Source organism: Pelecanus crispus, chromosome 2, assembly GCF_030463565.1.
Source record: "Pelecanus crispus isolate bPelCri1 chromosome 2, bPelCri1.pri, whole genome shotgun sequence".
Classification (NCBI taxonomy): domain Eukaryota; kingdom Metazoa; phylum Chordata; class Aves; order Pelecaniformes; family Pelecanidae; genus Pelecanus; species Pelecanus crispus.
Genome location: NC_134644.1, coordinates 171,347,343 through 171,374,830, shown reverse-complemented (window position 1 = coordinate 171,374,830; position 27,488 = coordinate 171,347,343). Strand labels below are relative to the sequence as shown.

Below are 27,488 nucleotides of genomic sequence, written 5' to 3'. Positions count from 1 at the left end.
ACTGCCTGGTGCCCTTGTAGACATCATTTCTATAAAGTTTTTTTATTGGAGCTCATTCTTCTTGTGAGGTAGCAAACATTTGGAAGACTTGTATTTTTTTACATAGATATACACACATATAAACACCATCTCTTAAGTGCTTCAATTTTCAGTTGTCTTATTTATTTTGCTTCTACTGCCAAATCATGCATGCCAACCTAAATATGCATATCATGTATGCAGACATTCAAGATACTAAAACCAGAACAGCCTCTTTTAAGGGAAAAAAGTATTTTGGGGTTGGAGTTCTCGTCTGTCTGGAGCTTTCTCATTTATATGAAAATGTCTAGCGCTAAAGCGAACCTACTGTTGAAATGATGAAGGTCCTGTAGACTCTGCCAGTATGAAGCATGAACTTTAAGAACAACATCTACAAGGCATGTTTTGAAGTCTTGCTTCATGGGACAGGGGAGGTAGTGCTCAGTGCCTCAGAAAGCTCTTTCCTGGAAGACCCATGGTAGAACATGGCTGTGAGCTTTCCAAAAGTCTGACTTTCCAGCAGCAATGCTGAGTACAGACATCAGAGATAACAACTAAATCTATGCAGAGAGAGAAGGCTCTTCTAGGCACCAGAACTGCTGTCTCGCAGAGTTTTGCTTCACTGGGTAGACTACGGCTTATCAATAACACATCTCAACTTGAAGATACAGAAAGCAAATGCAAAAGGAAGCTTTTGGTAACTAACTTTACTACCCATCGCTAAAATGATTGCTCTGTTTGCCTGCCCATACATTGTTCAGGTGAGGAGTCTGCTGTCTATCAGACAGGTTCAGGAGGGAGTTCTCCCACAGCAAATTAAGTTTTCCTGTCCTGTTTTATTTTAGCTTGCATGTGCACCAGCTTCCCACCAGGAATCTTCTCTAACCCCACTCAGTAGTTTTTCACTTGAGTAACCAACTAAATTCTAATGTGACAATATCACTGTTTACATACTTATGATAAGAAAAGTCATACACTTTGCTTAATAAATGATAACTATTTTGAATTCTGCATAACTGTATATAAAACACATATGATGATTTTATAAACTGCTAGCTTACACTTGGAATGCAATTTATAAGAGCCCTGCCACATAGGTTATGGAAGTAGTCCTATAGCAGGACTTCTCCAGCAAGAGAAAAAGCCAGTTGTGCTCATGTTGATGGTTTCTACCATTATACAACCGGTGGGAATTGCTTGTGTTTCACTTGAAAGTTATCCCTTTCCTGTTTACTTGGAGGAGCACTGAAAGGTTTTTAGAAATTCTTCCATTTTTCTTGGCATGGGGCTATTAATTCTTGTATAGATTTTTATCGTGGCCTCTTTTTCTAAAGATAGATATTTTGGCTGCTAAAGAGTAGTTCAATTAAAAAAAAAAAAAGGTGGTTTGTCTAAAGAAGGATTTCCAAACATAATGTTCTTGGTTTTTTTAAGTGTCCTTTTTACCCTTCCATAAAAGCTACATCCCTAGCTCTGTTCTGAAGTCATTGAGATTCATGTCTTTTGCAGAGTAAGCCATTTTCAATGTAAATATTTGGATTTAGGCTTTTATTTATAATACTTAGAAGCTAGGAAGATCACCCTTTTCAATCAGTGAAAATAAAGCCTTAAGAAAGCATTTCAATCTCTCTCCTCTGACTTATACATGGAAAGATAAGTCTCCCTAATTGTAGGCATGTAACAGAGATTGGGTAAAACCCCTTTTTTCCTTTCTTTTACTGGCCTATAAAATCAAACAGAATGCAGGCCTTAATCTGATTTTGAGTTATTACATGCAAAGTTGACCTTGAAAGTACTGAAGTCAAAATAATGCTGGCAGGAAAAATCACTGTGTTTTTTAATAATCTTAGGACATTTTTATGACAGTTGGTTAACTGTGGCTATATAGCATAAAAAAAAACCCCAACTATCTTACCAATTCAGAAATGTGCGGGTTTTACAGTTGAAGGAAAAATATTTGTAAAGAGGTTTTAATTCCCTGCAGAAGTTGTAATTTCAAATGGATTGTTTCCAGAACTTTTTTTTGTTAAAATCTGTATGCTCAACAGAGAAGTGCCAGCGTAGACTGGAGACAGGCGAAGTGGTGGCCACAGGGACGGAGGGACGGTGAGCTGCGCAGTCCCACGGTGTCCCTGGATATACAATCCTATTGCTTGTCCCTGCTGTAGTAGCATTTCCTGGTTGTTTCTGCTCATAGTCTCCATTAAAATGAGTTGGTTGTCTCTATGGATGTTGGAATATTAAAAGAGAGTCTCTTAATTGTATCCATTTTACTTACATCTATCGATTTAGGGTTGTTTATTCATATAAGGTAGGATGATGCTTGTAACACTAGTAACAGAGCTTTTGCTAGCCTTCGTCCCCTGTGTTTGTTTAAAGCAACTGTATGATTTACTGCAAAACCTTCCCTACGTCTCTCAAGTGTTTACTGATGGATGAGCTCGAGTGAGATATACCAGCTCATAATTCACAAGTCACAACATAATTCAGAAAAGAAACTTCTGTTCTCATCATACAGCCCCCTTGCAGTGACAACATCAAATTATTTCAGCTGTCAGTGATCGCTATAATAAAGATCAATGACGCTGGTTAAGCTATGGCTTCTAACTCTGTTTAAAACAGACTCGCTGCAGTGAGCTGGCGTCACACAACAGCAACCTCTGATGCATAACTGCTGCTCAACAGGTTGGCTCTGTGGATGCAAAATAGGACGAGTATTTACACATTGCCATTTCTTCCGTGTCCTAAAGGAATCATAACCTGCCTACCATTTAGTTTTGCTTGCCTTGAACTAAATGTTTCCGCTTTCCCATCATTAATTTTTTTTGGAGCAGACACACACACACACACACACACACACACACCCATCTATATGCCAGCGCAGGCGTTGATAAGTGTTAGCATCTGGAGCAGGTAAGGTGCCAGTTAAACGCACAATGCCTGAACCTGCTTGCTTGGGAAGGCTGTTGAACTCAGTGAAGTTAAAAAGGATGTTAAAACCACAGGGAGATGGAGGTTTTCTCTGCACTTTTATTTGGATTGCTGGCTTGCTGACTTGTGCCTATGATTAGAATAGGTACAGGCCCGTAGCAAGGAAAGATGGCTACCCCACGATGCTTTCCCCGTTCCCTGTGGGCAGGGTGCTCATCAGCGTGTTTGGGCTGACAGCACAGGTCGTGGGGGTTCAGAAGGGGCAAGTCTTTTCCAGTAACTCTGTACTCATCGAGGCGGCTGTCGCCATTAGTTTGTTCATTAGCCAAAGTTGAGTTGAATCACTTAGACCCTTGGCCTCAGACCTGGATTTTGAGTCCTGATGGTGAATTTGGTTATTTATGGTAAGTTGTGGGCAAAAAATGTCTTACTTTCCTATAATACTTCTGTATCACTGCAGAGTGCACCAGTCTCAGGGAAAGTGTGATTTATCTCGTGGAAGAAGTCGGCATCATTAGTTAATGTTTGATGGCACTTTAAACAGCAGGAGATTAGACTTCCAAATTTGCAGCATAGGCTATTTTGGGCAGGGATTGGTATAATCCTGCTTGGTGATGGGTGCCTCAGCGCGCTGCACAGGGAGCATAAGGTACAGGTTGATCTCACCAGCAAAGGTCGACTGCTACTTACACTCACGATACGTGGTTTTGAATAATAAATGGTTTTCCTTCCTAGGGTAAAGACAGAGTTTTTCAGTCTCGGCATCAGTTGGACTGCAAGAAATGGATTGTTTTGGTTTTAATGTTTTGCTAAGAAACATGTCAAAGTGGTTACCTGCCCTGTGCTGATGAATTGAGGGAGGCAGAGCTCCAAGGACCCGAGCGCAGCTGCTCTTCTGGGCCAGCCTGCCATCTGCAGGCCACTGCTCTCCATGCGGGAGAGGCGTAAAGCAGGGCTTTGGAGGTTTCTTTCCTTTTCCAGAAAGTGTTATTTGTAACAAGGTTTTTTTTTCTGGGTAGATATTACAAAATAAATCCGATTTGTTTCCACTTGATCCTATGAATAGTCACCTCAGTTCTGAAAAAAAAGCAAGGATGGTAGAAATAAGTAAGTCTCTTTAGCTGCTCTCTTTTATCTTTAGATTAATGACTAATTGCTTTTGCTTTTATTGTCCGTTGTTCGGTTTGATAAGTAAACATTTTTGTGCTTAGAAATGGGACATTTCATATGACAACTAAATTCTGTCCATCATTCTCAGTCCATTAAATCTTTAGCAATTCTTTGTGGTGGTGGTCTTAATGAACAGTACCACTATAATGTTCAACTCCTGTTGAATGTTAAACATTTTGCTGAGAAGGGGATATGTGTACACAACAACCAGGTAGCTTTCCAAGCGTCCCAAAGATCTTTGTTTTCATAGTCCACAAATGGATAGCAGATGTAACAAAGCTGTTGGGCTTTTACACAGCAGACCTTGGCTGCTGCTTCTTCACAGAGGCCGTCCCCACCAACACCCCCATCAAAAAACTTTCAGCACAATTCAGCAAAAGTGTGATTTTTTGGACAGTAGTAACTAATCTAGATGTATTGGGTTTGCGTGGCAAGGTTTTGGTAGCAGGGGGGCTACAGGGGTGGCTTCTGTGAGAAGATGCCAGAAGCTTCCTCCATGTCCGACAGCCAATGCCAGCCGGCTCCAAAACAGACCCGCTGCTGGCCAAGGGCGAGCCCATCAGCGACGGTGGTAGCGCCTCTGGGATAACAGATTTAAGAAGGGAAGAAAAATAAAACCTGAGCAATTGCAGCCAGAGAGAGGAGTGAGAATATGCGAGAGGCAGGACTGTGCAGCCCCCCAGGTCAGTGCAGAAGGAGGGCAGGAGGTGCTCCAGGCACCGGAGCAGAGATTCCCCTGCAGCCCTGGTGCAGCCCATGGGGAGGCAGCTGTGCCCCTGCACCCATGGAGGCCCCCGGGGAGCAGAGATCCACTGCAGCCCGGGGAGGAGCCCACGCCGGAGCAGGGGGATGTGCCCCAAGGAGGCTGTGACCCCGTGGGAAGCCCACGCTGGAGCAGGCTCCTGGCAGGAGCTGTGGCCCCGTGGAGAGAGGAGCCCAGGCCGGAGCAGGTTTGCTGGCAGGGCTGGGGACCCCGCGGGGGACCCACGCTGGAGCAGGCTGCTCCTGAGGGGCTGCACCCCGTGGAGGGACCCACGCTGGAGCAGTTCATGAAGAACGGCAGCCCCTGGGAAGGGCCCACGTTGGAGAAGTTCATGGAGGACTGTCTGCTGTGGGAGGGACCCCACGCTGGAGCAGGGGAGGAGTGTGAGGAGTCCTCCCCTGGGGAGGAAGGAGCGGCAGAGACAGCGTGTGATGAACTGACCCCAGCCCCCATTCCCTGCCCCCCTGTGCTGCTCAGGGAGGAGGGAGAGAATTCAAGGGTAAAGCCTGGGAAGAAGGGAGAGGTGGGGGGAATGTGCTTTTAAGATTTGGTTTTATTTCTCACTGTCCCCCTCTGATTTGATTGGTAATAAATTAAACTGATTTTCCCCGAGTTGAGTCTGTTTTGCCCATGACGGTAATTGCTGAGTGATCTCCCTGTCCTTATCTCGACCGGGAGCCTTTCATTACATTTTCTCTCCCCTGTCCAGCTGAGGAGGGGAGTGACAGAGCCGCTTTGGTGGGCACCTGGCATCCAGCCAGGGTCAGCCCACCACACTAGACCAGTGATTCCACTGTTAGATATTTTTTGTTTGTTTTCTACTTTTATTTCAGTAGCTTAAATGTACCTGTTTTTACCTTCTTATTGCCCAGGTATTTGAAAGATGTATGACCTGTGCTTTCCTTAGCTGTTCTTTTAACCATTGATAGGAAATCTTAACCGAGTTGTTCATTTGGGGGGGAATTTACTGTAGGTAAATTACTGATCAATTTACAGTTTTCAAAGGAGTAACAAAATTTCATGTGTAAAGTGAAATGTTTGGTGTGTGCCACCTAACCTTTAAATCGTTTTTGTCTTTGTTTTAGGTCTTCCTGAACAATACTACAGCCTCACTTGGTTCCTTAGCCCTATCCTGGGCTTGATCTTCACGCCGCTTATAGGTTCGGCTAGTGACCGCTGCACACTGAGCTGGGGCCGCCGGCGGCCTTTTATTCTTGCTCTCTGCATTGGTGTCCTCTTTGGAGTTGCACTTTTCCTTAATGGCTCTGTTATAGGTAAATAATGAGGAAATCACCGCATATGTCTCCTGCCAACATACCTGCTTTAAGACTTATGTAGGAAGTAAAGATAATGATAGGCAGTTGATTTAACTTATGTTTAGTGTTAAAATCGTTTTGAAATCTCTGCAACGTTGCATTTGAGCTATCCATCTTGCATGTTTTTAATCTTATTTGAAAGTTACAGTGTTGTACTAAGTATTGTGCAATTACAGCTGTAACTGTTAATACAGTGTTATTAATACAATGGTTGCCAGCATAATGTTTGCAGTCACTGAGATGAATTTGGTCGATCTTTGACATGGGAAAATTGTAGCAACCTGTTCACAGGGAAATGTTTCCTGTTGTGATCCATTTTCCCTTTAATGCATATCTGGCAACACATCCTGTTTCCAGCATTATTTCAAAAATTATCTTTTCACTTTTTCTTGTGCTTTTCTTAGACCTAGTATTGAAAAAGTCCAGAACACAGTTAATATTTGTTTATCAAAAACTATGTGGGAAAATAATTTTTCCTGAGCCCCCATCAAAGCTGGTAAAAATAGTTTCCCTTGAACATAGTTTACTACTGAACTTAATCTACAATCTCCGAACTACAATCTCTTTGTAAATTTAGGGTAGGAGAGGTGACAGCAAGTACGTTTGGGGAAATGTTTACATCATGGTTGGACTGATGCAAATGGAAGGAACTTAGCACCTAATAATACCCTCTTGGCTCTCTCTTTCTTGGGTTAGATGCAGCTCTATTGTGAAAAAGTTTCACTAATTGAGGGAAATGAGTAGAACATTACCTTGGCTCAGCATGTTAGATTTTTAAAGCCAGATTGGGGCGCCATATGATGGTTTTCAATTTTCTGCAAACGGCAGTAGACAAACTGTTCAGATGAATGACGTTTAGCTTATGTTTTTTTAATTTACCCAAGCAATAAATATTAATTATTTGAATTGCTATCACATGGTATCAATTGTACTTCGGAGTTATGTCTCCAAGATTTATTCCTCCTTGTCCAGATGCATGCAAGATGTTGGACTGCAGCCCTCTTACGATATTTTAATTGATAGGAAGCTCTTCCTTCCACACAGTGGTTTAGGTCGGTAACCATTGATACTGGCAAGCAAAGCTCATATGCAGTTTGTACGTTTATTTTGAAGTATCTCACCTTCTAATAAACAAGCAGAAAATAGTCTTTGATTTTTCTCTAATTCTTTGTTACACAGTAATACAGTCTATTGCATAGCTTTCTAGAAAACCTGTGCTTTCCAGACACTCCAGTGGTACTTTTGTGTGGTGAAATGTCTTTTAAAATGCAGGTTGTTGCAAAGCACCACAAAAGTGAGCTGTATGCTTTATGCATCCATTCCTGGGACGTGGTTGTGCTAGGTTTTGAACAAAAACCCTCTTCTGAACAGCACTTTAAACGCAGCTGTGCCTCTCCCAGGGGAGCCTGGAGCAAACTGAAGTGAGAGCCATTCCCTGGTCTTCTCTTAGACCTCCTCCATACTAGAAGACAGAGATTTGCCACTAACATTCAATTTACATCAGCGTAAGACAGCACTTGATCTACTAGAGCAGATGTACAACATGATAAAGCAGTATTAGTCTCTCTTTAATTGAAGTTTTTGAAATGGTGGCTTGTGTCACTTTTCAGAGAGAAAAGGCACTGCTGACCAGTCTCTCGCAAAAAGGGGTGTCTAGAGGTTTGCAGGGAAAGGCCTCATTTGTAACCAGATTTTCTTCTAGATGGACCCTGTATGTTTTCATTGTCTGTCTTCCCTTTTCATGTTCACACTTTTCTATCCTTATTCTCCAGTTACTTGCACTCCTAACTTCAATTTTGGGCTAGAGGAGATGCTACAAAAACTGAGGTGGTCATTGTATTGTACCCTTTTTCATAACCTGGCCTCTGGCAATAGGAGCCATTGGGAGGGGAACAAGGAGACCAAGAGCATGCTAAAAAAGAGGTTCTCCAATCCTAATAACAATACGGCCGCATCCCAGGAGAACAGCTGTGTATAGATCTTATTCAACTCTTGTTCTCTCCACTGTATGCACTGTTCAGGTTTCCAACAAATCCACAATTTCCAACAAATCAACAAAACACCGCTGGTGTTTTCTGCTGTAAGATTCAGCCAAGCATGGAACACGTATAAACTTCTTTAGCATTCGGAGGACTTGGTATAAATGAGGATTGAATATGCAGGAATCATAGCACTTGAGATTTAGATGATTTTTGGTGGCTTAGCCAGTTCATCTCTTTCCACAGTCATTTTCATCAGTTACGCTAATGGTTTTATCAGTGTCTTGCATGTGTAACATTCAAATCTCTCTGATTCAAGTAATTCATGCTTTTGTCAGTGGTTCATTTCCTGAAAAATTCTCCAGCTATATACTAATGCTGCCATTCTACTCTGCAGACAAAAAGCATTTCATCCTATGCTATCAACAGAAGCTGAATGACGGTTTTTGCAGTGCAAAATACCTTCATGTTGCTTCATCCTTAAAAAGTTTTGCTTATAAAAGTGCCCTAGAAAATATGAATGTTTAAGAAAAGCAAAGAGGAGAGAGGGGATTAAATTTCACTTTATCTGTTGTGCTACGACCATTACATGTTCAGCGCAGTGTCAGGACTGCTGTCAGCAGTGCAGTTACCTGTGTGTTTAACTAATAGATGAGGTATGACAGTTTGGTTTTGGAGGCTCTCCTCTCTCACCATGGCTGTCTTTTTATAAAAACAGCCTTCAGCATTTGAAGGAAAATACGTGTGAGGAACATGAAATAGTATCTAATGCTCTCAAAGGTTTAAGAGATACTTTTAAAATAACATTTTGAAAAATACATGTCAGTCCTAAAAATTTAAAAACATAATCTTCCTTCCCAGACCTTCCATGAAGCTGTGCCAAAGAGTTGAAATTGCCATTTTCCTCTGTAAAGGAATGTTTCCAGTGAGTGTGTTGGCCACCTTTCTCTTAAGGAGTTAAGCTTGCATTTAGTAGTTTTCCCTTTTTGAATGTTGTACTCAGATTTCTCTTCCGTTTTTCCTCAGGTCTGGCTATTGGTGATGTCCCGGACAAGCAGCCCATTGGTATAGTTCTCACAGTGCTTGGTGTTGTGGTGTTGGACTTCTGCGCTGATGCAACAGAAGGGCCAATTCGGGCCTACTTGTTGGATGTGGTGGACAGTGAAGAACAAGACATGGCCCTTAACATCCATGCGTTTTCAGCTGGTATGGAGTTAGCTGATATGTTTTTCGCAACTGTCAAGTCTTCCTGATGACCAAGTTGTGACTGCATTGATTTTTCCTGAACTCGCTTCTCTTTTTTTCTCTTCCACAGGTCTTGGAGGAGCAATTGGTTATATGTTAGGAGGGCTGGACTGGACACAGACCTTCTTGGGTAGTATTTTTAAATCTCAAGAGCAAGTTCTTTTCTTCTTTGCAGCCATTATCTTCTCTGTCTCCGTTGCTCTCCACCTTTTTAGCATTGAAGAAGAGCAATATAACCCTCAGCAGGACAGGATTGATGATGAAGGAGACACGCTTTCCAGTGTCAAATACAGTGGTAGTCTCCCCCCTCTGAATCGACTGAATGTAATTAGTGAGGAAGAGCCTTATGGAGCCTCTATGTTCCACGATGAGGTTCAGTCAGAGCATGATCTCAGTATGGAGTTCCTTGAGGTGAACATTGTAAGAAGCAAGAGTGACTCAGTTCTGCACATGCCCGATGCTACACTGGAAATTGAATCGGAGCTGCTTTTTCTGCATGACATTGAACCCTCCATTTTTCAGGATGCTTCATATCCAAACACTCCCCACAACACAAGCCAAGAGATCATGAAGTCCAAACTCAACCACCTGTCTGCTTTCCTCAGGGACAATGAGAAAGAGGAGGAAATGTTGCTTGATAATCGTTTAAATGAAGATAAAGTCCCAAACGTGAATGGCTCCCTACCAAAAGAGTTCCTCAATGGACACGCTAGGATAGGCATGAAGCAATCTAGTACTTCAAACTCCATGCGAAGGCGGAGGCACATGTTCTACCGTCAGCCATCTTACACCTTCTCGTACTATGGCAAAATAGGCTCTCACCGCTATCGCTTTCGTCGGGCCAATGCCATCATCTTGATAAAGTCCTCGCGCAGCATGAATGATATCTATGACATGCAGAAGCGGCAGCGACAGAGGTACAGACACAGGAATCAGAGTGGCACAACAAATTCAAGTGGAGACACAGAGAGCGAGGAGGGGGAAACTGAAACCACTGTCAGACTCTTGTGGTTGTCGATGCTAAAGATGCCAAAGGAGCTGCTGAGACTGTGTGTCTGTCACCTCTTAACTTGGTTTTCGATCATTGCTGAAGCTGTGTTCTACACAGATTTCATGGGCCAGGTCATCTTTCAGGGTGATCCAAAGGTAAGAGAGCAGTTACCATTGGCCAACGTGCATGTAGTTACTCATTTCTGAGATGTGCTCGTTACAAGAAAACGGCTTTGCGTTTGTGTTTGTTGCAGGCCCCTTCTAACTCAACTGAGTTGCATGCCTATAATGCTGGAGTTCAGATGGGATGCTGGGGGCTCGTAATTTATGCTGCTACTGCTGCCGTTTGTTCAGGTAAGAGACTGCACAATCAGACAGTGGAATGCACCTCATGGGTGTATTTGCAAGGTAAAAATAGTTTTGCTTCAGTTAGCATCCACCTCCTTGTTTGGGGCGAAGGATATTTGGAAAAGCATTTCACATGGTCATAAGGGGAGAGGCTTCGTTAAGAATCAATATTAAAAAAATCCTCCAAATGCGGACGTGGAAATATGAACAGATTGGTTGAGTGGCATAAAGCACAAAATTATATCAAAGGATATAGAATGGCATTTAGCTAGTCATCAGGAAACTATCATGCTTGTTAGAAGATTCAAACATATGTAAGAGGGTTTTTGCAAAGCCTGCTTTTAAAATCAAAGTTATAAATATATATTTCTGAAAGTCTCTTTCTTGCTCTCTAATAACAGATAAACCAACAGACAATTTAGGCTTGGAATACAGACTGAAATTGAAAGCTTTTGCCAAACTTAAATTCTGCCTTTTGCAGTACATGTGTCTGCACAGATCAGTAGCGTGGGGACTGCCTCTTTGTTAAGGCATGTCAAATTGAAGTTCAGGTGGGCAGCTTGTTTCTGAACACAAACTGAAATGTGGCTATAAACATCAGTTATCTGATCACTTTGTTTATCAAATGTGCTTGCATTAGAATCTCCTCTGCACACCGAGTGTACCTGCATTGATAGAACCAATGAATAGGTAAAATTAGTGAATGGACTGAGTGGACCATGTTTGAATCTCAAAGCATTTTGTTCTGCCTCAGACTTGTAGCGTGGGTTAGGCAAGTCTCTGAGCTCATTTGTTCCCTGGTTTGTGAAGCAGCAATACATCCTTTTCCAAGTGAGGGCTGAGCTATGCTGCTGAGACAAGCCAAATACACCGTGAGCATCCAAGTCCCAAAACAGCATATTGAGCTGCGGCGGCCACCTCAATACCATAAAACTTTGCTGAGTAAACTGATATTTATGTTTTATTCTTGATCTCTGCAGCCTTGTTGCAGAAATACTTGGACAACTATGACCTTAGTATAAAAGTGATCTACATCCTGGGCACGCTGGGTTTTTCTATTGGCACTGCAGTGATGGCTATATTCCCCAACGTGTACGTCACCATGATAATGATCAGCACCATGGGAATAGTCTCTATGAGTATCTCCTACTGCCCCTATGCGCTTTTGGGACAATACCATGATATTAAACAGGTACGTGGAATATTTTGAATATTTTAATCAAGGCAGAGCATTCACGTTTCTCTGAAGATCACAGTGACAAAATGGATTTATTAAATCCCCTTATTTGAGATACCTGCTTTGTTGGGATGTGTGCCAAAGCATAGATTCATCCTTGATAGTAAATAGCAAGAGCTGCTACTTAAATCAGATGGCATTAGCATCAAGTTGGCTCAGTGGGCTCATGATTGCTTTACCCTGTGCTGAGGTGTAAAAGGATTTGGATGATATGGTGGATGAAGAGAGATGAAATAATTCTTGGAGTATTTATTATATACCTAGTTGTTACTGCTGTTTCTGATGTGTTATGTTAGCGTTACTCAGGTTCTTCGCAGTCTTAGATACTGAGCTGTGTCTGGAAAAGCAGCCACAGGTTTGGGGAGACGTAAAGCAAACTGATTCTGCTGGAAACAGAGACAGATTTACTTTCCACTTTTTAGCACCGTTCCATTTGTATTACAAATTACAGGAGGATCATTTATTTTAACATGTTTCTGCATTGGGATCGGGAGGGAGATTCCTTTTTGTAATCATAACAATAACTTCCACCAACTGTTTCATGTGAATTTTTTTTACAAAACCTAATCTTGGAGCCAGTTCTCCCTAGGAGTGCCCCAGGAAATACCTGCCTCTTGGTGTAAGATGAGGAGGCCATTGATAAGTAGATAAGGAGGCTGTTGCTCTGGACTTGCATAGCCTGCGTGATGCAGACGGATGGCATAAAGTTGACCACGTGACTGAGAAATTCGAGGAGGATGATATGAGTGTTTTAAATATTTGATTTCATCCATTGTTTTGCCTCCTAACATGTTTCTTGTCTTTTTCCAGTACATTCACCATAGCCCTGGGAACTCAAAGCGAGGATTTGGCATAGACTGCGCTATTCTGTCATGTCAGGTTTACATCTCCCAGATCCTCGTGGCTTCTGCGCTTGGTGGTGTGGTGGATGCAGTTGGCACAGTTAGAGTCATTCCCATGGTGGCTTCAGTGGGATCCTTCCTGGGTTTTTTGACAGCTACCTTCTTGGTGATTTACCCCGAAGTCAATGAAGAGCCAAAGGAAGAACAGAAAGGACTAGGTCCTCCAGAGACAACCGAGGGCAACGGCACAAGCGCGGAGAAGCCGACTGTGCTGAAGCTCACGCGCAAAGGAGCTGCCGCGTCGGAGCTGGAGGGCGAGTCAGCCGTGTGAGGCCGTCGCTTGTTTGTTGTTCACCCACATTCCAGGGAGGGCAGGTGCAGGATCAAGAACTCTTTCTTTCTTTCTTTCTTTTTTTTTTTTTTTTTCCTTTTTCCTCCCGCTCCCCACCCCCCAACCAAATTAGGATCTTCACTACTTGTAGCTAAAATGGCAAAAGAAAAGGCAATTTTGTGCAAAAGTGTAAATGAAATTCTGTAGTCCTTAATATAGGCTTGAACAGGTAGCTATGATGCTAATTGCTTTCTCTACAACTTAGAAATGTCATTTCTGAACACTTTTTTATTGAAAATACATTTAGATTTCGAGTAAGTTTTATTAATCTGCATGAGACTCATAGTGTATACAATTAGCAGTTAGAAAAATTGTTTTCGGCTGTTTTTAACTGAAAATGGAAGCTATCTTGACTTATAGTCTCTTGCTATTTTTTTGTCTGAACATTTCAGATCTCACTAGTGTAATAGCTGAATGAAACGCTTGGACATCTTGATCAGTTTTTTTCATAGGCGTGATATTATTGGTCTGACAGCTACAGTTCTTTAACCTTAATTTTAGACTTCATGTTTTTGTTAGTGCAATTACTACAGAACAGTTTTATTTGCAATTATTTTCAAGAAAAACAAAAGCAATTACTGCAGTTTCTAAGAAACTGCTGTGAATCATTTTAGTCATACTGTTCAACAACTACTCCCAAGTCTGCTGCTTGTCAGGAGAGGGTGACATTGGGTGCGTGATGTGAACTGTAGATGGAAGGAGCAGCAACTGGGAGAGGTGACCAGCACTGGCAGGTTTTTTATCACAAGTGCTGAATTTTATGAATGTCGTTGGAATACGCTGTGACAATTTTTAGCTTGGAGTTTTGCGTGCTGGTGAACTCGGGGGGTTTCTTGGCATTTAAACGTGATCATCTGTGGATGAAGCTGCCAAGGAGAGAGGGCATCTCTGGGCTCAGCTTCATGGGAAGGGGCGTGTGGATTCTCTCTCATGGGGAAAGGAAGTCGTTGATTAATTGCACTTTTTATGATCCTTTAACCTCCTGGCTGGGAACGCAACAGCCAAGGTAAAGGCACAGTGTCAGTACAACAAGTAAACCGAAGGCCTACCTCCGTCACTTTATGGCATAGTCTGGGTGTATAAAAATCTGTCAGAAACAGTTTTTAGGCCTTAAAAATTCAGTCCACATGTGTTGCTGTTCCAGTCCCTGTGTTGGAGGAACTGTAGGCTGGAGCTCTTCCGAGCTGCTGTACCAATGTCATCAGCGCAACCTCCATGCCCCCTTCCTTGATTCAGGACATAGCTGCGGTGCAAAGACATTTTTCTGTGAAGAGCTTGAAAGAGTTGTACAAATCTGATTTAAAACAGTGTTTGGATCGCTAGCGGTGTGCCCCAATCCATGGGTAGCCAAAGCTCAGAGATCCAGCAGCCGTTTAAAGAAACTTTAGAAACCGAACTACCGTTTGTCATCTTCTAAGAAGTGTTTGTGATGCTTTTTACTCATTTTCGCATGGACCTCCAGGCTGCAGTCAATCCGTGTGCTAAACAGACAAATCACAGCTCGTTGTAAGATTTCTGCTGCCTCAAACTTCTCATACTACCATACTTTAAAATACATGTGTAAACCATGCTGCAATATAGTCATTCAAAAGAGGAATATATATTTCAAAATGAAAAGCAGTTTTTAATAAATTACTTGAATTGTCAATATATTTAAGAAATATACGTTTTGGTATATTTGAAGTTAACACGCAGTCTTGGCCAGCATCATTGACGAATTCCTGGTGGCATACGTGGGTTTCTTAGCTGAAGGTTTTCAGTCGGTGCCGATGTCCTATGCTATCAAGGGTGACAGCGGTTTTTTTAGGCTGATGAAATCACCGAGCACTAAACTACACGTATTTGCACAGGACTTAGGGGGTTTGTTTGTTTGTTTCAAGTGTTTTGAGAAAATCTTTTTTTTTCTTTAAGGTGAATATTTTTTTTTATGTAGAACACATACTGTGAACTGTGTTCAGACAGGGGAATAATACTACTGAAGAATATGAGACCTTATTGAAGAAATCAGTTGTGAGAAATACTTTAACTGAACTTGTGCCGTGAATTTTGTCATCTCAATTACATTTAATATATCCTGGTGATCTTCATATATGATGAGTTGTATTTCACCCTATAACTGGCATTCATGTAAAATACACACTGAGTTAGACATTTTTAAAGTGGTTTTAATATTTTATTTTTAAAGCTCCTTGAACATTCTGCTTTGGGTTAAACGAATGCTGTCAAGTACTCCTTATTTTAATCTCTGTCTGTGGAAAGGTTCTTCTACAGTTTAAAAATCTTCATCTTCTGGCCGGTGCCAACCCTTTTCCCCATGAGCTTCATGGGTCGGTGTGGTTTCAAATCGCCCTTACCTCACGTGGCACCTTCGTAAGCCAAGATTTCTATCACAGCACCATCGAGCTGACCAAGGTCTATCAGGAAAGAGAAGTTGAAGCTCCCTCTTGCCTCACACCCAGCAGAGGGAATGTGAAACTGGTTTGGGGGGTGAGCTCACACATTTATTTCTCTTTCTCAGTCAGGGGAAGGGTGAGGAGGGAGGAAGGATGTTTCGAACCCAGAGGGTTTCAATCAGAGGCAGGGCAGGTCCAATTTTGTCCCAGCCAGCTTTTGGCGTAGCCTCATTTCTAAGAACTGGATGTTAAAATCCGTATTTGGAGTCGTTTACGGGGCTGTTTAATTACTGTTTGTAACGCATGAATATGCACGCTGCCTTGTAGCAGGAAGCTCTATTTCACTCCCCTGTAAAGCCGAAGGAAATAATTATCCATTGTTAAACGCGCTGAAGTATTTTGTAGTATTGCCAGAAGAATTAACTTGGGGGAGCCCCTGCCAAAGTATCTCCTCCTGTTCCTTGGCCAGCCTGTGAAACCACCGCGCTGGCTTCCACTGTGCTGCCGGTGAGGGCTCCCGAGATCTTTCACAGTAATGAGAGAGTTTTCTTTCTAGCCCCAGCACTTCTCAGGGTAGAGTGGGCAATGATTTATTTCTTCATCTGTCCCTTACCTTATCTTTTGATGCAGAATTTTTTTTTTTTTGGTCATGATTAAAAGGTAAAGTAGTACAATTTTATGTGTTTATTGCAGCAGTTGTGGGAAGAGAGATTTGAAGGGGCTTTTTTTTTTATTCCTGGTGACAACAAGCATCATTTTTTGTTTGTTGGTATTACTGTGTAGTCAAATTCATCCTGTGTGCTCCATCTCTTACGACGTTTACTGAAGTAGGTTTAAGGTTTAGCATTTTCATTCTGCGTTGCTCTATCCTGTAAACAATTTTAACATATTCTGCTGCGGTCCTTCTGGTGACATGTAACACCTCGGACATGAGCCACCGTTAGTGCTCAGATTCTCGAGTGCTGTTGTCAGTAAGCTTCATGTCTAGAAATATTTCACATGAGAGTAGAGAAGCTCAAACTTTAACTGCTCGGAAAGGCATAGTGTGGATTTTGCACCATTGGGTTATTGCAAGAGTCCAGTTGGAACTGCACTGTTCGTGGATGGTAATTTCAGACTCCAGAAGCAATAATTTGTTAGGAATGTTTCTCTTCCTGCTGGTTAGATGACTTTCATAGAGATTTATTGCCTAAATAGCCTTTTAATAACATGAATCTGGTCGTTTGCTAGCGCTGGCAGTAAGCAGTTATGGAAAGATGTGGGTTGTTCATCATCAGAAGGGAGGAAGCCAGTAAATCCAATGGAGGTTAGTGCTCTTTGAAACAGACAATGTCTTTTTTCCCCTTTCACTTGGAGCCTTTTTCTAGACTATGAAATGTTCCCGGCACGGCAGGCTGAGGAGGAGGCAGCTGCAAATTTAGCCTCCCGGTTTTCTTGCCAGTGCTGACGCTGGTACGCGGACCCCATGATGAAACGGGCTTGCATGAGGTTTTCCGCGGAGGCATAGAAGTGAGGACTGAGCCTTTCTCATTCCTCTCCGGTCTGATCTGAATCCTCCCGACACTTGGAATGACAGCGGCAACAACAGTGATTATTGCCAGGTACCTCATTAAAACCTCAGTTCCATCATTAGAAACTCTTGTGCCCGCCCTTGGTTTGTGATGAGCTCGGCCTTCCTCCAATGTCTACCATTAAAGGCAGGATTTTCATGGCTTCCAGTGGGGTCTTGTGGCCATGCGGGTTGAGGTCACGTTTACGAACAAAGGTGGAGAAAGTCACAGTTTGTTCCTGGGAGAGCTCCCTCTGCATCCGGGCAGGAGGGGAATTTGGGGGCGGTCTTCCTTCCCGGAGGCACGTCGCGAGGATCAGCTTTCGTTTTTCGGTGGTCGCTCACGTTTTCAGTAATTTTGCGTAGACATGTAGCCGGGTTGCACAACACTCCGTTGTCCCTGCGATGAATTGTAGTTCAGTCACTGAGAGTTGGGGTTTTTCAGGTGCGTGTGCGTGTGTCTATGTATCTGTGTGTATATACATTTATATACACACTGCTCGGGCCAAAATACCTTTGGTGGTTGTGTGCTCGTCGTCACTGTACTCAGCAGTTTTTTCAACTGAGTTCTTCCAGGTTTCCCTCATCCTAGTCCGATGTGAGACGAGCTCAGCTATAAATATGTATCCTATTTAAATGAATAAGTAAACTCCTGCATGATATTCCAAGCACATGTAGCAGCTTCGGCATCTGAAGTATCTATTGTGAAAGAGAAGTTGGTTTTATTTGCAGCTGTTTTGTCCTTGTTTCCTTTTAATAGGCCAAATAAATGTAACGAACACCAAATGTTGCACAGAAATGTTATTAATGACTGTGTAGAAGAAATACCAAATTTTATTTTTCTTTGCAGAAACTTTATGGTTACAGAGAGTCCTCTAGCTGTTATTCTTCCTTAAACGACAAAGCTGAACGTTTGTAAAGCGCGTCGAAAATGGTCATTTTTAAAAAGTGGAGCTACCCAAAGTTTTCTGTTTCTCATGTTGCATCCAGAACAAGCCATTGGCAAAGGCGAGCTGCAGAAGCTCATGTATCCACTGGCGTTTGGTTTTCGAGGCTCAGCAGCCCAGACAGTTAGGAAATTGCGTTAGTTAACAAGAAAAAGGCTCAGCTGCCTTTTCGTAATGTCGCGCTAACATCTGCCGGGGCAGCAAGGTCTGCCCGTTAAGGTGTTCCAGTTTTTCCTTTAATTTAAATTTAGATCACCTCCTGGAAAACTTCTTGTGTTTGGTTCCTCAACCCAAGCAGTCCTGCGGCTCGCCCGTCCTTCAACCTCGCCCCGGGGAGCACGGGGGACCGCGAGGGCTGCCCAGGAGGGACAAATACCTCCCCCCCGAAGAGAGCAGCGCTAAAATTAAAAGGCTTTCGATGCTCTTGTGACCTGCTGAAGCTTTAGCGAAAAAACGGTTCAATTTGACATGCTCTTGACACATTTCTTTGTCTTAAATTTTGAGGTTGGGGGCGAAGCTCTAGGAGCATTTAGCCACTAGGCATCCGCTTATTTAGTCTGCACCTACTCAGTCCTCAGTGATAGCCAAATTGGAGTAAATAGCCCCAAAAAACAGAAAGACTTCTCTCTCAACAAATTGGCCACTCCCAATATTGATTTTTTCTTTTCTGATGTAACATGAACACTAAGCCCTTTTGGTAGCCAAATGACCAGCTTATTTTAAATGCCTCATATTAATAGAAAGCTGCATATAGGCATCTCATAGCGGAAAAAAAAAAAAAAAAAAGAATATTTAGTTCCTTTGTGAACTGGCCATATGACAACTACTTTTTTATCAACTTATTAAGTTGGGGCACTATAATAGCTCTTGCTGAGTTTAGCAATGTTTATAAGCATGTGTTAAACACATAATGTTAAGTTTTATGAGGAAAAAGGGATAAAGAAAAGTAATGTCACAGATGAATGTTTGAGTGCGTAGACGGCATAATGTATGTATGTTTTTTATTTCTACACTGTTGAGCTTATTTTCTGTTTTAAGGTTAAAAAAAAGATTTGTTGCATGAGAACTGTTTTATTGTGTTCTGCACTTTCTGTGCTTTTTGTATAATCTTGATTTTTTTTCATTTATGCATAGAAAAGAAAAATCAGTTTAGAAATATTCTACTCCACAAGACATTGTGTTCTGATCCATTGTTCTGAAGTTCGATCTTAATAAACATTTCAGTAAGAGTTGGTGGCTCGCGCTCCTCTGTCGTTTGTCGGGACCGTTTAGAGGCAGGCATCCTTTCCGTGACGGCCCCGCGGGGCTGGCAGTGATGCCAGCTCCCTGCTCCAGGTGAACGCCACTGCTGCTTCTCCTTGTCCCTAAGCCGTAGGAGACAAATAATACTTATTTCCACAAAAGCTTAATTAGTATTTCTAAAAAGGTGACTACCAAACATTAGCTGACAAAAAACCCCAAGCGTTAGAATTTGCAAATGTTTGATAAACTCGACTGAGCCCTGCTGCTGCTGGATGCAGGCTCTGCCAAGCAGCCCCGAGGCAGCCCCGCGCTGCAGGATCAGCCCCTACCCTGCACGCTGCCTCCTTGCTCCCGCACAGGCACCAGGCAGAGCTGAGCCCTCGTGCGCTCCCAGACCCCCACTACCGCCCGCTCCCCAGCAGCTCTGGCCTCGCTGCACGCCCCCCTCATGAGCACGGAGTGCACTGGGGATGTGGGAAAGGGGAAGTTGCAGCAGGGGAGTGGCCCAAATCCTGGGGCCAAGGGTGGCGGGTGGCTGCTGCTGCCTTTTCTGGGAACACGACAGCTGAAATGGATGCAGAAAGAGCAAGAGGGATAAGGAATTCATGACAGAAGGTTGAGGACGGCTTTTTTTGCTTCATTCGCTCTGAAAGGCTGACAGCAAAAGGCAGGATTCAATCGGTACTGATGGAGGAAGGGGCCTAAGTCCCAAGAGGAGACCCACAGCAGCCTACAAGTGCAGGCAGGAAGGCAGAGGAAGGGGCTGTTCCCCACCTCACTGCATGGCCCCGGCGGGGAGATCGCTGCCAGCACAAGACGGCCTGAATTTCCAAGTGGCTCCTGTCGCTGCAGCCGGGTTGTTTCTAGACGCAAACACTGCCATCCCTTGGTTTGAATCACAGAATGATAGAATATCTCAAGTTGGAAGGGACCCATAAGGATCATCGAGTCCAACTCCCTGCTCCTTGCGGGACTACCTAAAACTAAACCATATGACTAAGAGCGTCGTCCTGATGCTCCTTGAACTCTGACAGGCTCGGTGCCATGACCACTTCCCTGGGGAGCCTGTTCCAGTGATTGACCACCCTCTCTGTGAAGAACCTTTTCCTAATGTCCAATCCGAACTTCCCCCGACGCAGCCTCATCCCATTTCCTCGTGTCCTATCACTGGTCACCAGAGAGAGGAGATCAGCACCTCCCCCTCCGCTGCCCCCCTTGATGAAGTTGCAGACTGCGATGAGGTCACCCCTCAGCCTTCTCCAAGCTGAACAAGCCAAGTGACCTCAGCCACTCCTCCTAAGTCTGGCCCTTGAGGCCTTTCGCCACCTTGGTCGCCCTCCTCTGGACACACTCTCATAGTCTGGTGTCCTCCTCATGTTGAGGCTCCCAAAACTGCACACAGTACTCGAGGTGAGGCCGCACCAGTGTAGAGTGGGACAGTCACCGCCCTCAGCCAGCTGGCAATGCTGTGCTTCATGCACCCCAGGACACAGCTGGCCCTTTTGGCTGCCAGGGCACGCTGTTGACTCATATTCAACTTGCCATCAACCCAAACCCCCAGATCTCTTTCCGTGAGGCTGCTGTCTGTAGTCCTCCCATGTCACCTGTCCTTGCTTCCAGTGTCCACACGCTTTCCTTTTCTGCCCAAGTTCTAGAAGAAGATCTTTGCTGAGTCAAAAATTACCCCGATACTCCCCAACCTCTCACATCCCCCCGGAGCTCTGTCACCAAGCAGAGGAGTTCCCCTACCTGGGCACCCTCCCACAGGTGTGCTCGCTGCTGCCGCCCGGCACTGGCATCAGAGCAGGGCACAGCCTGCAGCCCGGCACCTGGGCGGCAGCGTGTTCCCGCCGGAGCTCTGTCCGGGAAGCTGCATCAGTCGTGGGGGTGCAGGGCTTCCTCATCACACTGGGTGAGACAAACCACCGTGCCACTGTGCTCCAGTCAGCCGAATTGGTGCTGCTGGTCCTCCTGCTCTGGGGAATGGGCTGGTTTTCCTGAAGGACGTTTGTACCTCGTGGCTTTGTCTGATGTGGTTAAACTCCTCTCCTATATACTGGTGTTCAACAGCTGCTATTAAAGAAAGCAGTGTTTTTAAAAAGGAGACATCTACTCAATAAATTAAGTTCCTATGCAATTAATTACCTGGAATCTTTTATCAATAAAAGTTCACAAGCATGAAAATGGACATTTGCCAGTTTTGTCACCTGACATTTTCACAAGCTGGGTACGAACCAGTTGAGAAGGCAAAACCAGGTTTAAAAAGTCTGGCAGGAATGAAAATCCATGAAGGCAGTGACAGGCAGGTGGCAGGTTGGTGTAGCTGGGTTCCTCTCTGCAGCAAGTGAAATTTCTTTAGCAGCACTTGTGTGTCTCTGTACAGAGAAATCTTTTAATTCAGTAAATAATTTATTTCACTTGCCACCACCAGCCAGACAGCTGCCAGGGGAGGAAATAGGGAACCTGAAAGTTACAGATGAGGGGCTCAAAGGAGGACACAATATCAGCAGAAGCTGGTTTTAGAAAGGAGAATAGAGAGAGAGAAAACCCCAGGCAATCACTCTCCGTAGAACACAGATAGGATGCGAGTCACTGCTAAAAACCATCATTCTTGTGTATTGAGTTACACAGGAAAAAGAACAAGGTACAAAGAGAGGCCAGAGTATCAATACAGTGTTTAATATTCTTAAATTGAAAAAAAAAAAAAAAAAAAACACAAACCTAAAAAGACAAAATTTCAGATGCCATCACATAATAAAACCTTTCATTGGCACACTGAAAGAGTTAGAAATCTAACACCGAGTGTTTCCAGTAGTCTACACCTCTATTAGGCCTACACTGTTTTATATTTATTAACAAAAGTAGCAGCCCATGTTTTCCTTCTATTTACAATATTTTAAATATTGTATTCCACTTTACTCAGCACTGATACAGATAAAACTATTCTGCATAGATTTATTGTTTTACTTGTAGATAATTGTCATCAATGGAAAAGACAATGTACATCAGGAAGTGATGAGGGAATGCTGCTCAAGAGAATCCTCTAGACTGCAATATGATGATGCTCGCTTCAGTAATTAAGGAGTAGTTTGATGACTTTGCAGAACTTAAAAATTAAGCAGGTTTGACACAAAATAACAGCAGTTTGTCTGACTACAGAAACGACGCCTGAAGGGAGGAGTGGCTGAGGTTTGTTTGCACAGTAACTGGAAGGTTGCTTCCAAAACTAACTATAACATATATGGAATTAAATAAATTAAGTGCTTCAGAAGGGGGGGGGGGGCGGTATCAGTTTCACAAACTGTTGCAAATGCCAAGTGCTGTGCATTATTTTTAAAGGAAAAACAAGTTTAAGAAGTAAAACAGTCATTAGAAGTATCACCAGCAGGGAGCTTTCAGTGCTCTCGGGGAGATCCTGTCTGTGTCTACATTTTAAATAATACAGCACCATAAATATACATACAGGGCTAATGGACAGTCTTCCCAGCTAAATCTAGCTGCTAGAAAGCAAGCTAGAAATCTAGCTGCTGTTCAGAAGGACACTCAGCATTTACAGTACCTCCATAAATCCAACAAACGCACTTAGTTTTTTTTTTTCTTTTCTGTGACCATTTCTAGCTATTATAGGCTGCAACAGTATCAAATCCCACTTTTCAGGCAACCCACACACTGCCCAAAAAGAGCTCCAGTGGAATTACTGAGCTGGCTTCGGCTCTCTCAATGCAATCTGCACCACGCAGCCCGGCCGATAACCCTGACCCTTCACAACAGCACAGGTCAAGTTTAAAGTCAGTGACCCCTCTATTAACATTTCCGTTTCTTTCTCAAACCTGCAGGAGCAGTACAAGGTGCAAGGAGAGATTCACTTCTCTTTTGATTTTCTACAACAACGCAGGGACTAAAAGAACTTAATAAATACAAAACAATAACACTGATAGGTGGTTGAAATAGATGCAAAATGCTGGAGCAAACACAGCCTGAGGTCTTCGCTTTTTTCCAGCACAGTAGACATATTTCGAATAGCTTAACTATTCAGCTTTCCAAATGGCGATCTTCCCTTCTTCCTTTCCAGAGCCGCTGAGGACGTATCTGTCCTCTGCTGAGCACAGCGCCTTTACTGTATCCGCATGACCAACCAACTCTTTCTCCACAGTCTTCTTCTCAGCACTGATGACATAGATCTTCCCTTTGCTTTTGCCTTGCGATCTTCCACTGCTGCCAACCCACATCTGGAGGAAAAACAAAACAAAAGAAAACCACGATCATTTTCACTACTTTACATTTCCGTCAAGGACACAGTCAAGGAGTTTTACATGCCACGTTGATACAGTGAGGGTTCTCTCTTGCTAGGCTGGAAAGGGGAAACACTGAAAATTTCCTATATATATATATATATCTGTTGGAGTTCATGTCTATCTCCTGGGGGGGCTTGGCCGCCGTTGACTCCTGGCCAGGTTTCCTCAGCTGCTGTCACATGAGCTGCGGGCTCCTGGCGGGTCTCTCCGCTGCCCCGAGGTTCCCCCGCTTCGGGAAACCCTGCTGTGCACGCCGCTAGAGCGCTCCGCTGCCGATCCTGCCGGCACCAGAGCTGCTTGCCTCGGCAACCCGACTTGCCTTTGGTTCCACAGACCCAGTGCAGAGAGTAAGACAGAAGGTGTCACTTTACCACTGTATAAGCCACAGCATGAGTGCTGTGTGCAGTTCTGCTCTCTGCACTGCAAAAGCAGAGCAAATCCAGGGAAGAGTAACTAAAACTATCAAGAGAAAGGAACAGCTGTCATATGAACAACGATGGAAAAAGCCAGGACTCCTTAGGCTGGAGAGAAGGCAGCTAAGGAGGGATCACACTAAGGTTTACAAAATCACAAAAGTGCAGATAAGTAGAATGTAGAACTATTGTTCAACACATCCCGCAATTAGAGAAGTAAGGGACACATGTGGAATCCAGTAAGAGTTCAGTTTCACTTAGAAGAAAGTACTTCTCTGTGCATGGCTGGCAGTGAACTTCCGGAACCTGCTGTTACAGGAAACTGTGGCACCAGCAAGTTTGAAATGAAATCAGATCCACAGAGATTGGGTCCAAAAATAGATAATAAAAGACTGAGGCAGAGGTGTACACTTCAGTACCCCTAAAGACCCATGGACAGTGAGGGAGCTTCAGGGGAATGGACTGGATGATCTTAAAGGTCTTTTCCAACCTAAACGATTCTATATGACTGCAGATACAGGCCAGGTTCACACGCCCTCCCTACGCAGCACTGCTATTGCCACCGTCAGAGGCAAAACATGGGGTCAGCTGCATCTGGTCCAACCCAGCAGAAAACAGCTGTGCTCTTCTGGTGCTTAGTTTTGTACAGGGTACATACTCACCGCTGTGTATCAGTAATGCCTGCCAGCCAGAAAGCATCCTATTTCAGACGGACACATTGTGCGATTGGTTTTGTCTCAGTTTTCTTAAAGATGAACAATGGCTTGTTTTTAATCAAAGCACTTAAAAGCAAGCCTGTGGCAGACAACCCTATCAATGTTGTTGTTAGCCTTTATCAGGCTGCAAGTTCATTCTCAGTAACTGTAATCATAGAATCGTTTAGGTTGGAAAAGACCTTTAAGATCATAATGTTGTGCAGAAGAGGAGTATGGGTGCTCCAGCTACTGCAACAGGCTCCAGACTCCCCCTTGGACAACCGAGGCTGCCAAGCTGTTGGCAGGCTGAAAGATGGTGCGTTGAACACGCAGGTTCAGAGGATGGATCACACAGGGATATTTTCCAGTTGTTCCTTTTGGATCAATGAGTTGGACTACAGCGTTAGTTAAGGTGGAACTGAGCGAGTAGTAAGTGGAAAAGGAACAAAGTTCTTAAGTAGAACAAAAGAGAGCTTAATGCCTTGGGGTTTCCAAACAATCCTCTAACTCCTTTGAAACAGGGGTTAAATACATCCAGCTCTACTTTGGGGACAGATATCTCAAAGGGTTTTTCCATTTCAGTTCACAAATCTAACCACGGGCTGAATACACAGAAAGCTTCCCTATCTCATGAGGCACTTCATGAAAAAAGTCATTTTTGAGGAAGGAAGGAGGGAAAACCTGAGAAAAAGATTCAGAAAGTAGCTTTCCCAATAGATATATATTAGCAATTTATTTGCAAATTAACCCTAAACCTGTCCCTGTGATATCATGACTACAATCATTTGCACAGCTACTGATACCACACAGAAAGAGCAGGTACGCAGCCTGAGGCCAATAATGACAGGGACACAAGATGCTGAGGTAGGAAGCCACTGGCTCCTTTGCTCTCTGTTGAGTTAGGAATGTGGTAACTAAACAAGAAACCGGTCATCTACAAAAACAGGCCAGCTAGTTGGCATTTATTGTTTGTCAATTAACCTTTTGCAAGGCTTAGTCTTAGGAGCCCTGAGATTAAACATCAAGGGACCTAAACTTGCAGTTTCTACAGTTCCCTGAAAATGTCAATGGCTAATAAAAGTCACCAAGCATTTAATTACTGATGAGGCTTTTGGCTTGTCATGCATTTTGCGGTATACCTGTAACAGCCGGTTGTGTTGGGCAGTCATTAGCTTCTCTGATTTCAAAGAGGAATCAATGTTTCAAACCAGTATGTATGCAACCACCCAGTAAGGAAGCTACCCAAGCTTCCAAGTAAGGAAGCTCGTGAGAGCTGCAAACAAATAAAACTTTAGTAAAGAATTCCACAACAGGCAAAACCAGTCCAAATGTCTCTCACCTGATTTTTAACTCTTATCATACAAGTAATCTCAGAGCAATCTTGAAGATGAATCTTTTGAGGTGTACTTGTAAAGTCTTTGGTGTTCCAAATATACAGGTCACTACTCCCTGAATAAGACGCCCACACTTCGTCTCTCTAAAGCACAGAAAGATATGTTTAACGTGAGCACTGCTGACAGGAAGCATATTGCGTTAAGTAACTATGGCTTGTAATGCCACATAGTTGTGCTTTGTTTAAATTCTATTAACAGTTTAAATACAATACCTCAGGAAAGAGCTGGAAGTTGAGAAAATAGGAAGACACATCCTTCAGGTGATGCTCAATTTTCATCTGTAGTTGAAATTCATAAGTAGACACTACAAGTATGCAACTTCCAGTACCTTCAATATTAAAGATAAAGGGTTAGTAATAGAAGTGCCTACTTCCTCCATCTCTATAAACCACGGAGAAAAAAGGCAAAATAAAATGGATGCATCTAACAACTGTCTTGTTTCCTAATCAACAGTGAAATCTTTGAGGTACTTCTTCCTGTTTTTCACAGTATCTATGTTTTAGATCTGTTCTTCCTCCCAATGCTAGTCGCTATACTGCAGTGCATACACTTGTTAGTTTAGAGTCCAAAAACGATGAGAAGAAACAAACTCCTTAAAATTAGGAAATGTCATACTTAGGTTCTCAAGAACACAATTATTTTCATCTACAGAACTGAGACCAAGTGTCTGTGCTACAAAGTTAACAGAGCTGAATCCTTACCCCACCACAGCAATGACAGCATCGCTACTGCCCACAGCAGGACCAGGAATTTCCCAAGGTTTTAGCTGCTGTTCTGTTAAGATATGTTTGGATCCAGGCTCTTGTGTATGGCAGTACTGAGAATCAGTGCAAAATTCTTGAATCGGTCACCATTTATGAAACAACTTCAAGACGATCTTTTACCCTAGCACAAAGCTTTACTTCAATCATCTGAACTCCTACAGAGGGGATGACATTTCTAGAAGTGGCCAAAAGGCAGGTCCGGGGATTTATGAAGTCAGGCCAATACCTTAAACTCTAGCTGAAATACCAAATGCAATTTGCAACTGCTATTGCCCCTCTCAACTTTAAAAGGACTTTCTCAAAGTTTTCCATTCCATTTTACAGGCATTGCCAGGGGAGGCCAGACAAATACAGCGAGGCCAGAAGTCACATCCTGCAGCAGGGGCAGTACCGCCAGGAGTGATGCAAGCTAGCCATCTATGTCAGAGTTTTGGAGGCCTTACCTACAGAAGGCTGCTTAAACAAACTGAAGTGGAAAATGAGGGAAGAACATCATAGAATCATTTAGGTTGGAAAAGACCTTTAAGATCATCAAGTCCAACCGTTAACCTAGCACGTGTACACGT

At 43.3% G+C, this 27,488-nt stretch overlaps 2 protein-coding genes across 3 annotated transcripts in view; one reads left to right on the top strand and one right to left on the bottom strand.

Moving 5' to 3' along the window:
• The window catches only part of SLC45A4 (solute carrier family 45 member 4), a 65,672-nt gene extending 49,517 nt beyond the window's left edge, over window positions 1-16,155 (top strand). The window contains exons 3-8 of one of the 2 annotated variants that reach the window (XM_075704808.1): window positions 5,968-6,156; window positions 9,204-9,383; window positions 9,493-10,568; window positions 10,667-10,766; window positions 11,741-11,952; window positions 12,808-16,155. In XM_075704808.1, coding sequence (XP_075560923.1) covers window positions 5,968-6,156; window positions 9,204-9,383; window positions 9,493-10,568; window positions 10,667-10,766; window positions 11,741-11,952; window positions 12,808-13,170 — 2,120 coding nt within the window. In that variant the 3' untranslated portion in view covers window positions 13,171-16,155. The remainder of the gene's footprint in view (window positions 1-5,967; window positions 6,157-9,203; window positions 9,384-9,492; window positions 10,569-10,666; window positions 10,767-11,740; window positions 11,953-12,807) is intronic. The other variant, XM_075704809.1, reaches the window with a different exon arrangement.
• Window positions 16,156-22,639: 6,484 nt separating this feature from the next.
• The window catches only part of DENND3 (DENN domain containing 3), a 40,067-nt gene continuing 35,218 nt past the window's right edge, over window positions 22,640-27,488 (bottom strand). The window contains exons 21-23 of the mRNA XM_075704534.1: window positions 26,371-26,486; window positions 26,104-26,241; window positions 22,640-23,590 (exon numbers count right to left, since the gene is read on the bottom strand). Coding sequence (XP_075560649.1) covers window positions 23,390-23,590; window positions 26,104-26,241; window positions 26,371-26,486 — 455 coding nt within the window. The 3' untranslated portion in view covers window positions 22,640-23,389. The remainder of the gene's footprint in view (window positions 23,591-26,103; window positions 26,242-26,370; window positions 26,487-27,488) is intronic.